Here is a 14,205-nt window from a genome sequence, read left to right as displayed (position 1 = left end):
GATACTAATGTAACCCTGCACCAAATGTTCCTTCCTTGGAACACGCTTTTCTTTGTGAAGATGGTGTATCCAGGCAGCTCATATAAAACTCTCCACTCTTCAAAATTTAAATAGGTGGGGGAAAATTTTTTTTAAAGGTTTGCTCAATTTGCGTTGACACATGTAATGCAGATTATGGTTTCAAATCCCACTGCAGGTGGGGAGGGTGCACAATAGGCAGCCCCCAATTCCATGTTTTGTGTGTGTATTTGTTCAGACACATGGAACCAGGTAACATTCTGCCTCATGTCCGGGGAATGGACTCAAGTCCCCTGGGAATCTAGAAACATAAATCTAAAAACAGAACTGGAGCGACAGGGTGACTCAGTTGGTTGGGTGTCCTACTCTTGATTTTGACTCTAGTCATGATCGTGCGGTTTGTGGGTTCAAGCCCCATGTTGGCCTCTGTGCTGATAGCTCAGAGCCTGGAGCCTGCTTCAGATTCTGTGTCTGCCTCTTCCCCACTCACACTCATTCTCTCTCTCAAAAATAAATAAACATTAAAAAAAAAGTAAAAATAAAACTAAAGCTCTTGTGGTCAGAAGAGAAGGCCTTAGACATGCACCCAAACAGTCTCAAAGTGCCGCCTGGGTTTCCATCCTCAGCCACGTAGCCCAGGTTGATCCCCAAAGGGCTCCTTCCTAGGTGCTCCTGTGCAAGTCACAGCTGGTGCCAGAAATCCAGCATCCACCCACCAATGTCCCCTTTAGCCCTTGGGACACCCAGAGCTCTGGACTCTGTCTGCCCTGAAATAGGGACAGCTCTGGGAGATTAACCAACAAGTCCCTGTCAGACTGCGTCAGATCCACACCATGCACACCAGGAGACCTTAGGTGGGTCCCTTAGTCCCTCTTCTGGTGCTCAGCCAACCCAACCTGACTCAGGGATGGCAGTGGGGATTCTGTGTGACAATCATTACCAAATAAAAAAACACGCAGATTTAGTAAGGAGAGATTTTATCTGAAAGGATTATTACAAGGCAGGGGAAAGGACTATTAGGACAGGAAAATTCTTTTTTCTTTTTTTTCAACTTTATTTATTTTGAGAGAGAGAGAGATGCATGGGAGGAGTAGAGAGTGAGGGAGAGAGAGAGGAAAATTCTTGCCTCTACTCATCTTAGGACTTGGCAGGGGCTCTGTAACCAAAGACAGATTAAAGGAAAGCTTTTAGGTTTTATTGTGACACAGGACCCTTCAAAAGGGAATGAAGACTTACAGAAGGGGCAAAGCCTAAATGCTTTTACACTGGGTTGAACAGAGGCAACTGTGGGAAAGTAACTTAAATGCAAGGGGTGGGGGCGCCTGAGTGGCTCCGGCAGTTGAGTGTCCCACTTTTTTTTTTTTTAATTTTTTTTTTTCAACATTTTTTATTTATTTTTGGGACAGAGAGAGACAGAGCATGAACGGGGGAGGGGCAGAGAGAGAGGGAGACACAGAATCGGAAACAGGCTCCAGGCTCCGAGCCATCAGCCCAGAGCCTGACGCGGGGCTCGAACTCACGGACCGCGAGATCGTGACCTGGCTGAAGTCGGACGCTTAACTGACTGCGCCACCCAGGCGCCCCGAGTGTCCCACTCTTGATTTCGGCTCAGGTCTTGCTCTCAGTTTGTGGGTTCAAGCCCCGAGTGGGGCTGTGCGGTGATTGTGTGGAGCCTGCTTGGGATCCTCTCTCTCCCTCTGACCTTCCCCCTGCTCATGCTCTCCCTCTCAAACTGTAAAACAAAGAGAAAAAAAAAAAAAAAAAGACGTGGGCAGACCGAAGGAAGATCAGAATTACGTCAGCAAGGCCTGTGAGTGCGGGATCTGGTGGGTGATGATACAAACGCTTCTTTCCTCCAGGTACAGGTCAGTCTTCACACACAGGAGAATTACCTCCTATTTTCAGGAAAGAAAACGGAGGCATCCGAGCTCTCCTCTTACGTCTGCCGTTTTTCAAGTGCCTTTAGCTCAGAATAATCCTTGCAGGGAAGTTGCATTTGAGGATGGCACATCGGGGTGCCCAAGTGTCACTGGGGTGGGGCAATGAGGGATCTCCTTCCATAGGATGAAAGGAACACGACAGGGAAGCTGACGGGACAGTGGGTCAGGGAACGTTTGCCCTGGGCTGACGGGTTCCAGGAGGGGCCAGGGATCAGGACACGGAGCAGCACGGACGCTTCACCACATCCGGGCAAATGGGCACCTTGTTTGGATCCGCCTATGGAGACAGGCAGTTCAGCCAACTGTCCCTGGGGGAAGGACGGGGATGTGGACAAGTTGTGCCCCATGGTGTCACGGGTCAGCAAAGGGGCACCCCTGATTCTCGTCAGAGTCAGGCAGACACGAGGGGTGGGGGAACCCCTTTAACTGCTGGCAGGGAAAACTATGTGGTCACCCCGGAAAAGCTGAACTCAGAATGCAGGCTTCTAGAAGGGTCTTCGGGCCCTGGAGCGTTCGGGAGCCAAGAGGAGTGTTGAGGGGGAAAGGAGGGAGCTGTGTGGGAGAGGCAACGCCCACAACGACGCCCTTGGCGAGATGACCTGACCTTGACCCTTACTCTGACCCTAGCCCCTGGCCTGCAAGTGCATGAACAAACACTCCGTGGAACCAGGAGATCTCCTCACTACTAACAGTCTTGCCGCAGAGGTGCGGAGATAAAGGGGCAGGCGGCCGAGTGGAGCGTCCCGCGGGCCAATCAGAGCACAACTTACCATCACGCCACCAGCCGTCAGCCAATGGGACGGCCGAGGCCTCTATAAAAGCTGACACTGCCTTGGTTTTTGTTTTGTTTTTGTTTTTGTTTTTTGTCGATTTCCATCCGGACAAATGGCTTCGGTTTTTTCTGTAACACTGCAAGCCATGGCTCGCAGGAAGCAGACAGCGCGCAAGTCCACGGGCGGCGAGGCCCCGCGCAAGCACCTGGCCACCAAAGTGGCCCGCAAGAGCTCGCCGGCGACCGGCGGCATCAAGAAGCCGCACCGCTACCGGCCTGGCACAGTGTCCGCCACTACCAGAAGTCCACCGAGCTGCTGATCCGCAAGCTGCCGTTCCAGCGGCTGGTGTGCGAGATCGCGCAGGACTTCAAGACCCATCTGCGCTTCCAGAGCTCGGCCGTCATGGCGTTGCAGGAGGCGTGCGAGGCCTACATGGTGGGGTTCTTCGAGGACACCAACCTGTGCGCCATCCACGCCAAGCGCGTTACCATCATGCCCAAGCACCTACAGTTGGCACGCCGCATTCGCGGGGAGCGCGCTTAAGCGCCACGCGCATGTGTGGGCCGCCAAGCCCTGAGTCGTCACTCTCCCCCTAAAGGCTCTTTTCAGAGCCACCACCAGTCCACAAAGGGTGCTGTGCCAATCTGGGGTTCTTTCTGGCTGGTTCCAGCTTCCTTAGCTTCCAGTTGGCTGGTTGTGTTCCCTAGGGTTCATGCGGGGGTTTAACCAAATGAAAACCCTAACAACCGGGGTGGTTACCCATAAGTCCAAGAGTGGAGTGGAGAGGAGCCCACCAGAGTAGGGCTACCTAGAGAATGCGGTTGGAGGGCTTTTTCCCACTGGGTGCCAGCATGTTTGGTTTTATTTTAATGTTTTTTATTTAAAAAATTTTTAACATTTATTATTGAGACAGGATGAGCAGGGGAGGGGCTTCAAGTCTTTAATCTGTCAGCACAGAGCCTGATGCGGGGTTCGAATTCACACGCGAGATCATGACCTGAGAGGAAGTCAGTTGCTTAACTGAATGGGCCACCCAGGTTCCCCTAATGTTTATTTTTGACCCAGAGTGTGAGTGGGGGAGGGGGAGGGTAGCAAAAAGAGGGGGCAGAAGATCCAAAGCGGGCTCTGCGCTGACAGCAGAGAGCTCGGTGTGGGGCTCGAACTCCCCAACCAAGAGATCATGACCGACCTGAAGTTGGCTGCTCAACCGACTGAGCCATCCAGGCACCGCACAAGCATGTTCATAATTAAAATTTTAGGTTGATAGAACTCTAGGGGCTCCTGGGTGGGGCTCCTGGGTGGGTCAGGCAGTTAAATGTCCAACTGGGCTCAGGTCATGATCTCACAGTTGGTGAGTTCGAGCCCCGCATTGAGTTCTGTGCTGACAGCTCAGAGCCTGGAGACTGCTTCAGATTCTGTGTCTCTGTCTGTCCCGTGCCTACTCATGTACCGTCTCTTTCAAAACCAAACTTTAAAATAAATTTTGTTTTTAAAGTTGGTAAAACCCAGTCGCTGGCCAGTGCTGGTGACCTGCAGACGGCCAGCCTACACTTCCCAAGGTCCTCCTAGCTGAGTGAAGGCTCAGACGGAGAAACACTTGGTGTGAACGTGTTTACATGACAGCCCAATGCTGTCTGTGTGCAAGGGTGCATTTTCCAACCTCAGACCCAGTTTGTTATCCGTTAGACTTAATTCAAAAGCTTCAATGAAAGTAGCACACGCAGAAGTGTGTTTTGAATGTTGAGAAGAATCCTGAAGTTTTAGGATGTACACAAGCTTACAGTGTTCAGGGAAGCCCATGTTCTGGCTTGAAAATCAGTGCTAACCTTCAATGCTAGGCTCCTTCTAAGTAAATCCAAGTCTGGCCACTGTGTCTTTACTGTGCTCACAAGTCCCTTTTCTTGGCAAGGGTTTTTCCAATACGGGAGAGCTAACCCTCCATGCCCTTCCCCACATTACCATATGACCTGGGGCTGGGCAACTAGCTACATCTGGGGAAACCCAGATGATGGGAAACCATGCAGATGATGTGTCCTTGGCAGGATAGGCTACATATCATGATGGAAGACCATGGGGTGGGGGAACGGGGCGGGTCCACGTCATTCTGTTCTGTTCCAGAACAGACTCTGACAGAGCATGTTCTGCCCAAGGACCAGAGGTGAGGAGCAAAGAAAAACAAAGAAGTGATGATAAAGGAAGAAAGTAACTGACATCCCTCACAGTCATATAAATGGATAGTGAAGGAAGCCTTTCCCACACACTTATCTGAACCTGTGGTTGTGTCCCTGCAGCAGGGGTGGGGGGGGTTGAGGGGGTGGGAGGAGTGGGGGAGTGCAAGTTGGGGGGAGTGGCGGCGGTTCCTCATTGAGCAAACCCTCTGCACAAAACCACCCTCAGGAGATCTGATCTGGGCAGAGCCACTGCCAAGGGAGACACAGCCTCCTTGCTCTCCGGAGAACGTTCTGGCACCCTCGCAGCATGGCAGGGTACGAGAGAGAGGACCATGGGAAAAGTGGGAAAGGGAGACAGCACAGGGGCAGGACGTGCCAGGAGTTGCCTCACTTGTGGTGTAGCTGGGATCCCTCAGCAAACACATATATATGCACATCGCGGGAGTGCTGTCATCTGAAGTGCACAATTGCATGAATATTTGTTTCAAATTTTTTAATGTTTATTTATTTTTGAGAGAGAGTGAGACACAGAATCAAAGCAGGCTCCAGGCTCCAAGCTGTCAGCACAGAGCCCCACGTGGGCCTCGAACTCACGAACTGTGAGATCATGACTTGGGCCAATGTCAGATGCTTAACTGACAGACACCCAGGTGCCTCATGAATATTTTTTTAATGTTTATTTACTTTTGAGAGACAGAGTATAAGCAGGGGAGGGGTAGAGAGAGGGAGACACAGAATCTGAAGCAGGTTCCAGGCTCTGAGCTGTCAGCACAGAGTCCGATGCAGGGCTTGAACTCAGGAACCGTGAGATCATGACCTGAGCCAAAGTCGGACGCTCAAGCGACTGAGCCACCCAGGTGCCCCACTTTTTTATAATGGTTTATACAGATTAAATATTTTATTTTTTTAATGTTTATTGAGAGAGAGAGAGAGAAAAAACACAATTGAGGGAGGGGCAGAGAGAGAGGACAGAGGATCTGAAGCAGGCTCTGTGCTGACAGCAGAGATCCTGATGCGGGGCTCAAACTCACGAACCATGAGATCGTGACCTAAGCCAAAGTCAGATGCTTAACAGACTGAGCCACCCATGCACCCGTCAGGGACAGAAGTTGTAAAACTAAATGAAGGAAGGTAGGCCTGGACAGGATCGCTGGCTGGGGGTCAGAGTGGGACTACCCAGACAGACACCTGTGAGACAAGAACACACACACGTGCTCGAATTGATGAGAAAAAGCTAGGCTCTGATAAATCGAGATGGTTCATGGTGGGGAGGGGCAGGACGGGGCACATGGTGGTTCAGACATATCCCGTGGGCCAGCGATGTTCCTTTTCTCATTCATCATACCTCATGCATACTATATTCCGGTGTGTGCATTTACTGCTTAGTAAAATGAATCTTTCTCCTTATGCTCCTTACGGGCTGTGAATATATGCCCTAATTTGGTGGGGGGGGGGGGAGCAGGAGGGATCCTCAGTGCCTGAAATATTGCCAGCACACACACACACACACACACAAAGTGCCACACTGAAAGAAGAGGATGGGCCACGTGGATTCCAGCAATCCGTGGAGGACACAAGAGTGCTGGTTCAGGAGCCCCATGACAGGCCGTCATGGAAAGGAGGGCACAGCAGGTGCATTCAAGGACAGCCCTGTGGGGCTGGCACTCCAGAAGGACATGGGACATAAATAGCTGGGGTTGCACTGGGCCTGGGGCAGAGTGGGGAGCAGGCTGGGCTTCCCGACTAGGGAGTCAGGAGGAATCAGGGGCCCCCCACCCCTGACTCTTCTTAAAGGACAATGTTGGGGAATGACATCAAAAGACACAACCACCGTGGCACCTGATTAAGCATCTGACTCTTGATTTTCGCTCTGGTCATGATCTCACCGTTCGGGAGTCCGAGCCCCATATCTGGCTCTACACTGGCGTCGTGGAGCCTGCTTGGGATTCTCTGTCTCCCTTTCTCTCTCTGCCCCTCATGCACACACACTCTCTCTCTCAAAAGAAATGAACATAAAAAAAAAAAAAAAAAACACATGACCACTGATTGACCCGAGAGCTGGCCCCAGGCATTCAGAGGCCCCTCACTTCCACCCCTTGTCTTAGGAATGTGGCTCCCATTTGCCTTTCCCACTCCCAGAGGCTGCTCCAAGATAGAGCCTTGAGATGCTGATGTGGTGTTGAAAACAGCTATGTGATATACGTGGCTGAGTCCAGTTAAGGCCCCTTTATAAGTGTTTCAGATCTGGTGGGCCTGTGTGGGGATCTATTTGTCTTGCTGGCCCCCAAGACAAGCCTTGGGTATAAGTTCCCTTTGCTTACCACAGCTGCCTCCTGCCATCCTCTCTCTTGGATGTCCCCCTGCCTTCCGAGTCCAGGGACCCATTCCAGATTGCACCTGGGGAGCTCCCCGGGGGGTTACAAACCAGCAGATGGCTCCTGGTCATCTGCCAGCCCTACTGCCCGAGATCTCCAGCCATCCCACTGAGCCTGTCCTGCGGTTTTTGAAGGACATAATACCTTCATTTGAGTCCCTGACTCAGGTGTGCATATCCACCCTGAGTTGGGCCACAAGCCCTGGGCATAAGAATGTCTGTTCCCAGACCAGAGGGTTCCCAGAAAATCACATCAGAAAGTCCCACTAAGGGGATGCCCAAGTGTGTCCACTCCCTGTTATGGGGCGAATTGCGTGTACCCCCAAACTCTGCAAAATTCCTGTGCTGCAGTCCAACTCCCAGGACCTCAGAATGAGACTGTGTTTGGAAATGGGGCCTTTAAAGTGGTGTTAAGATAAAATGAGGTCACTATGGTAGGTCCTAACCCCTAGGACCAGTGTCTTTATAATAGGATAGGACACAGACACACACAGACGGGCGACCGTATGAGGACACGGGAAGAGGATGGCTGTGATGCTGTGATTGATAATGAGACATATTTGGTCTCCCTCTGCATGCCTGGCATAGAGCTCCCAAAACCTTTGGAATTTTCTGTAATGAGAATGATGGATGTCATGATGTCCATAACAGGCTCCTGTATCTGTGTTGTTGCAGTGACTTTGGAAAGCCCCCAGGGATGGTGGCTAGTGACTGGGGGACCCAACCATGGGACCAAAGGGTTAGAGGCTTCAGTGCCGCCTCCTGACCTCTGGGGAGGGGAGAAGGAGTCAATCACCAATGGGCAATGGGTTAATCAATCATGCCTGTACAATGAAGCCCCCATGAAAACCTAGGAGGATAAGGTTCAGAGGGCTTTCGGGTTGGGGAACAAGAATGCATCCACATACTGGGAGGGTCGTGCTCTCTCCACTCCATGGGGACAGCAGCTCCTGCAGGCGGGATCCATCCAGATCACGCTGCTGATTCATATGCTTTCATTTCTTCTGTAATAAGCCACGAATCTATCAAGTGAAACATTTCCTTAGTTCTCTGAGCCCCTCCAGAACATCAAACCTGAGGAGGGCCCGTGGGAACCTCTGATCTGTCGCCTGTGGGTCAGAGCACAGGTGACATCTGGACTTGGGATTGGCGTCTGAAGTGGGGGTGGTCTTGTGGGGCTGAGCCTGTGGGGTCTGATGCTGACTCCATGTGGACAGGGCCAGAGCAGAGTCCACATAGATAGTGTCCTAACTGAGTTGTGCTGTAGGACCCCCCCCCCATCTGCTGTCGCAGACTTGCTGGGTGTAGGGAAAGAACCCCTCCATCCCCCCTACATATATGTGGTGATTAGAAGTGTCAGAGGAGGGGTACCTGGGTGGCTCAGTCAGTTAAGCATCTGATTTCAGCTCAGGTCACAATCTCCTGGTTTGTGAGTTCAAGCCCCGCGTCGGGCTCTGTGCTGACAGCTCAGAGACTGGAGCCTGCTTCGGATTCTGTGTCTCCCTCTTTCTGCCCCTACCCTGCTCACACTCTGTCTTTGTCTCTATCTCTGTCTCTTTCTCTCTCAAAAATAAATAAAAACTAAAAAAAAATTTTTTTAAAGGAAGTACAAGAAACACACAGAAGTGCATTTTTTTCACAGCAGGCTCATCTACACACCAGGGAGAGACACCTGGGGACGAACCAGCCCCGCCACCACCTGGGTCTCAGACTTCCTGCCTCCAGGCCTGGGAGACAATGTATGTGTGACAATACACATCCAGGCTGTGGTATTTGTTATGCAGCCCAAGCTGACTGATATGCTATCATCACAATTAAAATCAGCACTCAAATTAGTTGTTTTTCTCCCTCCCACTAGACAGAGGTTTCTAGATTTGGGGGCAAGAGAGACTTGCCTTACTCTTGTTCTGGTGGGTGAAGCTGAGACTCTGGGGCTGTTGGTCATGCCATTTAGTGTCATGTGAAGCTCGCCCAGGAAGCTGGGACCTGGATTCTAGGCTTTGTCCACTGCCCTCCTGCTTCTCCCTGTTTGATGGACCCCACCAGGAACTCCCTCTGACGGTCCCCTGACCCATCCCCAAGAAGAAAGACAGGTGCTACCCAGGGGGCAGAGGGTGCACAGTGGACAGAAGGGCACATACAGAAGATGGTTACCCAGGAAAGGATAACATCAGACCCCAAAACAGGAAAGCCCCCGTGGTCTTAGCTGCCTGGATTGGGATATGGGAAGGAGCTGAGACATGGTCCTGGGGAGGCTGTCACCACCTGCTAAGGCAGCAGAGGCCCAAAGAGACACTGCCAGCCATCACTGCAGAGCCCTGGGCCTCGGGTCCCAATGGCTCAGATTCATCGGGGGTCTCATTAAGCCAGAGGAGCAACCTTCCCACATTTTCTAGAGCCACTGGCTTTGAGAGCTGGTGACCCCCGTCACGTGGTAGAGGCTGCGAACTGGCCTCCTGACTGAGGATGTGTTGCCGTATGATCACCGAGAGGCTGAGGGAAATGGGGCTATGCTACCCCAAAATACACCACCTCGGCATCCTGATGATTTTAGCTGAAGGCAATTGAGAAACAGCAAACACAGGAGGAGCTCTCTGCCCTCCCACCTATTCCACTTAAAAGCAAAGCAAAAATCCCCATTTGGTCAGGAAATTTCCATTGGTAAAGGTGCCCCCTCTCCTGTACCAGAAAGAGGACAGGGTGAGCTCCTATCACCAGAGATGGGACAGAGATGAGTCTGTGTAAACAACGCTTACCTATCATTGGTTCCTCCCTCAAGTTTCCCAGACACCCTCCTACAATTCACCTCCAGAAGCCCCAATCCCCTTTCCTTTGTCTAGTTACTTCTCCACAACCTGTCACCCATAAGCCAATTTGTGTTTTTGCTTCCTTTCTGTGAAGGCCCATACACATAACATTGCAAACATAAGATAAAATCTGTATGCCTTCTCTTCTATTAATCTGGCTGTTGTCACCTTAATTCACAGACCCCAGGTACAGAAGATAAGAGGGTAGGAGAAAAGATCTCCCTCCTCCCCTACAAGGTCCCTGGTGCCCATATAGTGAGTGTGAGAAACAACCCTTGCTGTGGTGAGCCTCCAGGATGCAGAACTGTGTGCCTCTGCCACAGAATCCTCACAGATACAGCTGGTTCTGTGGCAACTGCAGATAAAAACAATCACGTTAGCAAGAAATTTGGAAACCAGGGTCTGCAAGAAATGGTGACAGTAATGCAGGTAGGGGGCTACAATCTGGTAGGCAGGGGACAGGGGGAACGGGGTGGGGTAGGGTGAGCCACAAAATTGAGACCTGCAGATATTTGAGGGACTACACGAGGTAGAAGAAGACAAGGATGACTCTGTGTGGTTTCCAAAGGAAAAGCCAGAACCCCGCCTTGAAGCTGCAGGGTTGCCGGCACTTGACCTAAGGCCGCTCCCCCCAGATTCCTGGTACAGGACAGAAAAGCATGTCGCTCTCCAGGAGCCAGATGCCCATTGTGAGGGTTCCTGCAGGAAGGGTCCTGCTGTGTCAGGAGGGGGAGGGGAAGGGGAATGGCCCTCCAGCTTCCCCATCTACATCCCACATCACAGCTCTGAGGGCGTTCAGCTCATGCTTCAGTGCTGACCAAACCAGCCAGGCCCCCTTGAGTTCTCTTCTCCACGAGTCACCTGTGGGACCTCACCCACTGGGATGGGACTTCTGTGCCCATCCCAGCAGAGCCCAGCTATAGTAAGAATCCTGCTGAGTCTGCCTGGTGATAGATCTCACCCTGCCCCGACGCTTGATGTCTGAGTAAGTTCCTCACCCCCCATCTTTTTTTTTTTTTTAGGTTTTAAAATTTATTTTGAGAGGGAAAGAAAGCGCAAGTGGGGGAGAAGCAGAGAGAGAGGAAGAGAATCCCGAGCAGGCTCTGGGCTCTCAGCACAGAGACTGATGAGGGGATCAAACCCACGAACCACGAGATAGTGACCTGAGCTGAAGTCAGATGCTTAACTGAGCCACCCAGGCACCCCCCTCACCCCCCACTTCTGACATTTTTGTATATCCTTGACCTGCCTGAGTAAGAATATTGAAAACCCAATGCCACCCACTAAAGGTTTGTGTCTCTCCAAAATTCATATGTTGAAACGTAACTGCCAGTGTTGTGGGTTTTGGAAGCAGGGTCTTTGGGAGCTGATGAGGTCCTGAGGGTGGAGCCCCCACTGGTGACATTTGTGCCCTTATAAAAGAGACTCCAGACAGCAGCACCATTGCCCCATCCACCAGTGAAGACACAATGAGAACACACTTCCCACAAACCAGGAATTAGGCTTTCACCAGATACTGAATCTAGCAGCACCTTGATCTCAGATTTTCCAGCCTCCAAAATTATGCAAAATATGTTATTTATAAGCCACCCTGTCTATAGTAGCCTGTTAGGGCTGAGCCCCTCTCTCACTCACTGGTAGAAACCTCCAGCTGTCTCTGCTGCATTCAGAGTTCAGCTCAGTTGAAGTGAAAAGAGCATCTTTCCATTCTTGCTGAATAAAATGCCTTTACCACCTTTACCTAGTAACCAGCTCTGTGTATCTCAGATCAAATATGTCAGGGAATCAAAATATGTCACCCCTGAACATTCCACTTTGGCATAAGGGTTATTTTGAGCACAGGATGGGCTTTCTGCTCTTTTTCTATCTGCCTAAAAGCAGGGCATAAATCCCCTTTGTGAAGGAAACGGAGAATGACCTTATTACCAGAGATGGAGGCAGCACGGAGATGAATCTGCATAAGAAAAACCTTACTATAACCCTTTTTAGTTGGTTTCCCCCACATATATTTACCTTCTCACGATTTAACATCCAAAGAAGCCCAAACTCCCTTTTGTCAGTTCTGCACAATATATCACCCTTTGTTAAAATTGCATACAGACCCCCGAGTCTGTTGCTCTGGGTTTTTCAATTCTTTTCTATGAAGCCCCATACACATAAAAAAATAACATTAAATCAAATTCATAGGCTTTTCTTCTGTTATTCTGTCTTTGTCAGTTTAATTTGCAGACCTCAGACCAAGAATCTAAGAGGGTAGAAAGATTTCCTTTCCCTACACCTCAGAAGCCCTAAAGACTAAACACTACAAATGCACAAAAATCATCATTTGAAACTTTGTATTTCCTTTCATACTTTAATTTTGTGTTTCTGTTCCTCTGACTAAAAGTGGCAAATGTGGATAGAAACCAAACATCAAAATCTTTAGGTAAATCAGATCATGCTCTAAACCAACCTGGTTCACAACTGTGGCAGCATGTTAATGCTGGGGAAATATAATGAAATACAATGAAATTTCCTCCCAATCCAGTGAAACAAAGAGAGAAACAAACAAAGAAAACAATTTTGTTGTCGAATGAACATTCAACCAGACACACCCACCACGTGTTCCCCGTCCCTTCTTCAGACATTGAAAGGATGCATTTCAAAAGCACCAGGAAAAGGAAGTCTCTTATTTTCAACAGAGAGAACCAAACCTCTTGTTTTTTATTGTATTTTTTCTGACAGTGAGAGGCTTTCTGACAGCTTTAAAAATAGTGGTGCAGGGGCGCCTGGGTGGCTCAGTCGGTTAAGCATCCGACTTTGGCTTAGGTCATGATCGCATGGTTCATGAGTTTGAGACCTGCGTCAAGCTCTGTGCTGACAGCTCAGAGCCTGGAGCCCACTTCGGATTCTGTGTCTCCCTCTCTCCCTGCCCCTTTCCTGCTCGTGCTCTATCTCTGTCTCCCCAAAATAAATAAATGTTAAAAAAAATAGTGGTGCCAGATCCCTCCACAGAGATTCCGAGCTGCTCCTGCACAGAGTTGTGTAAAGCTCCCCGGGGGAGGGGCCCCTGGGTAGTTCAGTCGGTTAAGTATCTGATTTCGACTCAGGTCATGAATTCACAGTTCCTGAGTTCGAGCCCCATCTCAGGCTCAGTGCTGACAGCTCAGAGTCTGGAGCCCGCTTCAGATCCTCTGCCTCCCTCTCTCTCTCTCTGTCCCTCCCCCACTTGTGCTTGCTCTCTCTCTCTCTCAAAAATATAAACATTAAAAAAAATTAGGGGCGCCTGGGTGGCTCAGTTGGTTAACCATCCGACTTCTGCTCAGGTCATGATCTCACGGTTCGTGAGTTCAAGCGCCGTGTCGCGCTCCGTGCTGACAGCTTGGACCCTGGAGTTTGCTTCGGATTCTGTATCTCCCTCTCTCTCTCTGCCCCTCCCCAACTAGTGCTCTCTCTCCCTCTCTCTCTCTCAAAAAAAAAAAAGAAATCAACATTAAAAATTTTTTTTTGAATTAAAGCTCCCTGAAGAAGACCTAGGGAGTCCCCACTGTGTAGCCCTCTTACAAAGCTCAGCTCTAAAGCAAACCTTCCTTGGCAAGGAGTTCCCAGGAATGACAGTCGATGGTGGTTATGTAAGAAACCCAGTTTTGGAGATGTGTGGGAAGTGTGGGGGCCACTCCGGACCCCAGAACTGCCACATTATTTTAAGACAAAGTCACTTAAGATTCAACAGATGCAAAAGAAAGCTGCCTTGGGGCTTCTCTTGTTTGACTAAAAGCAGCAAGTTCTGGAAACGAGGTTGCTGGAAACCTCTCCATCCCCAAGGAGACGGAAAGACCACTGGCAGCTGTGGAGACAAAGCTTATCTCCTGTTCTCCCCCAAAACCCACTTGCCTTTCCTAAAGGAACCTGTTTTCCCCACAAAGGCTACCTGTCCCCCTCCCAAGGTGCGCATGAAACTTACACCCCTTCTAACCTTTTCTGGCTCCCCAAGGATACACAGTAAGGTAGTTTTTTGTCCTGTCATTCTGTCTGTCCTCCTCCAGGTATTGTCTGGAGCAGGCAAAAGATGAATCCAGTGCTGTCTGGGGTTTGCTTAAACAACACAACGTTCGGGGCGCCTGGGTGGTTCAGTCAGTTAAA

The 14,205-nt window shown here is 50.3% G+C and overlaps 1 protein-coding gene across 1 annotated transcript; it reads left to right on the top strand.

The window, feature by feature from the left end:
• The first annotated feature begins 2,833 nt into the window (after window positions 1-2,833).
• On the top strand, window positions 2,834-3,783 carry H3-4 (H3.4 histone, cluster member). The gene is given in 2 exon segments (XM_058740821.1): window positions 2,834-3,015; window positions 3,018-3,783. Coding segments are annotated over 2 exon segments (429 nt in total). The 5' UTR covers window positions 2,834-2,843; the 3' UTR covers window positions 3,275-3,783.
• Window positions 3,784-14,205: the final 10,422 nt, after the last annotated feature.

The sequence above is a fragment of the Neofelis nebulosa genome, chromosome 1 (genome assembly GCF_028018385.1).
Source record: "Neofelis nebulosa isolate mNeoNeb1 chromosome 1, mNeoNeb1.pri, whole genome shotgun sequence".
Taxonomy (NCBI): domain Eukaryota; kingdom Metazoa; phylum Chordata; class Mammalia; order Carnivora; family Felidae; genus Neofelis; species Neofelis nebulosa.
The sequence above is the reverse complement of the archived record's forward strand: the minus strand, read 5'-3'. Positions and strand labels throughout refer to the sequence as shown.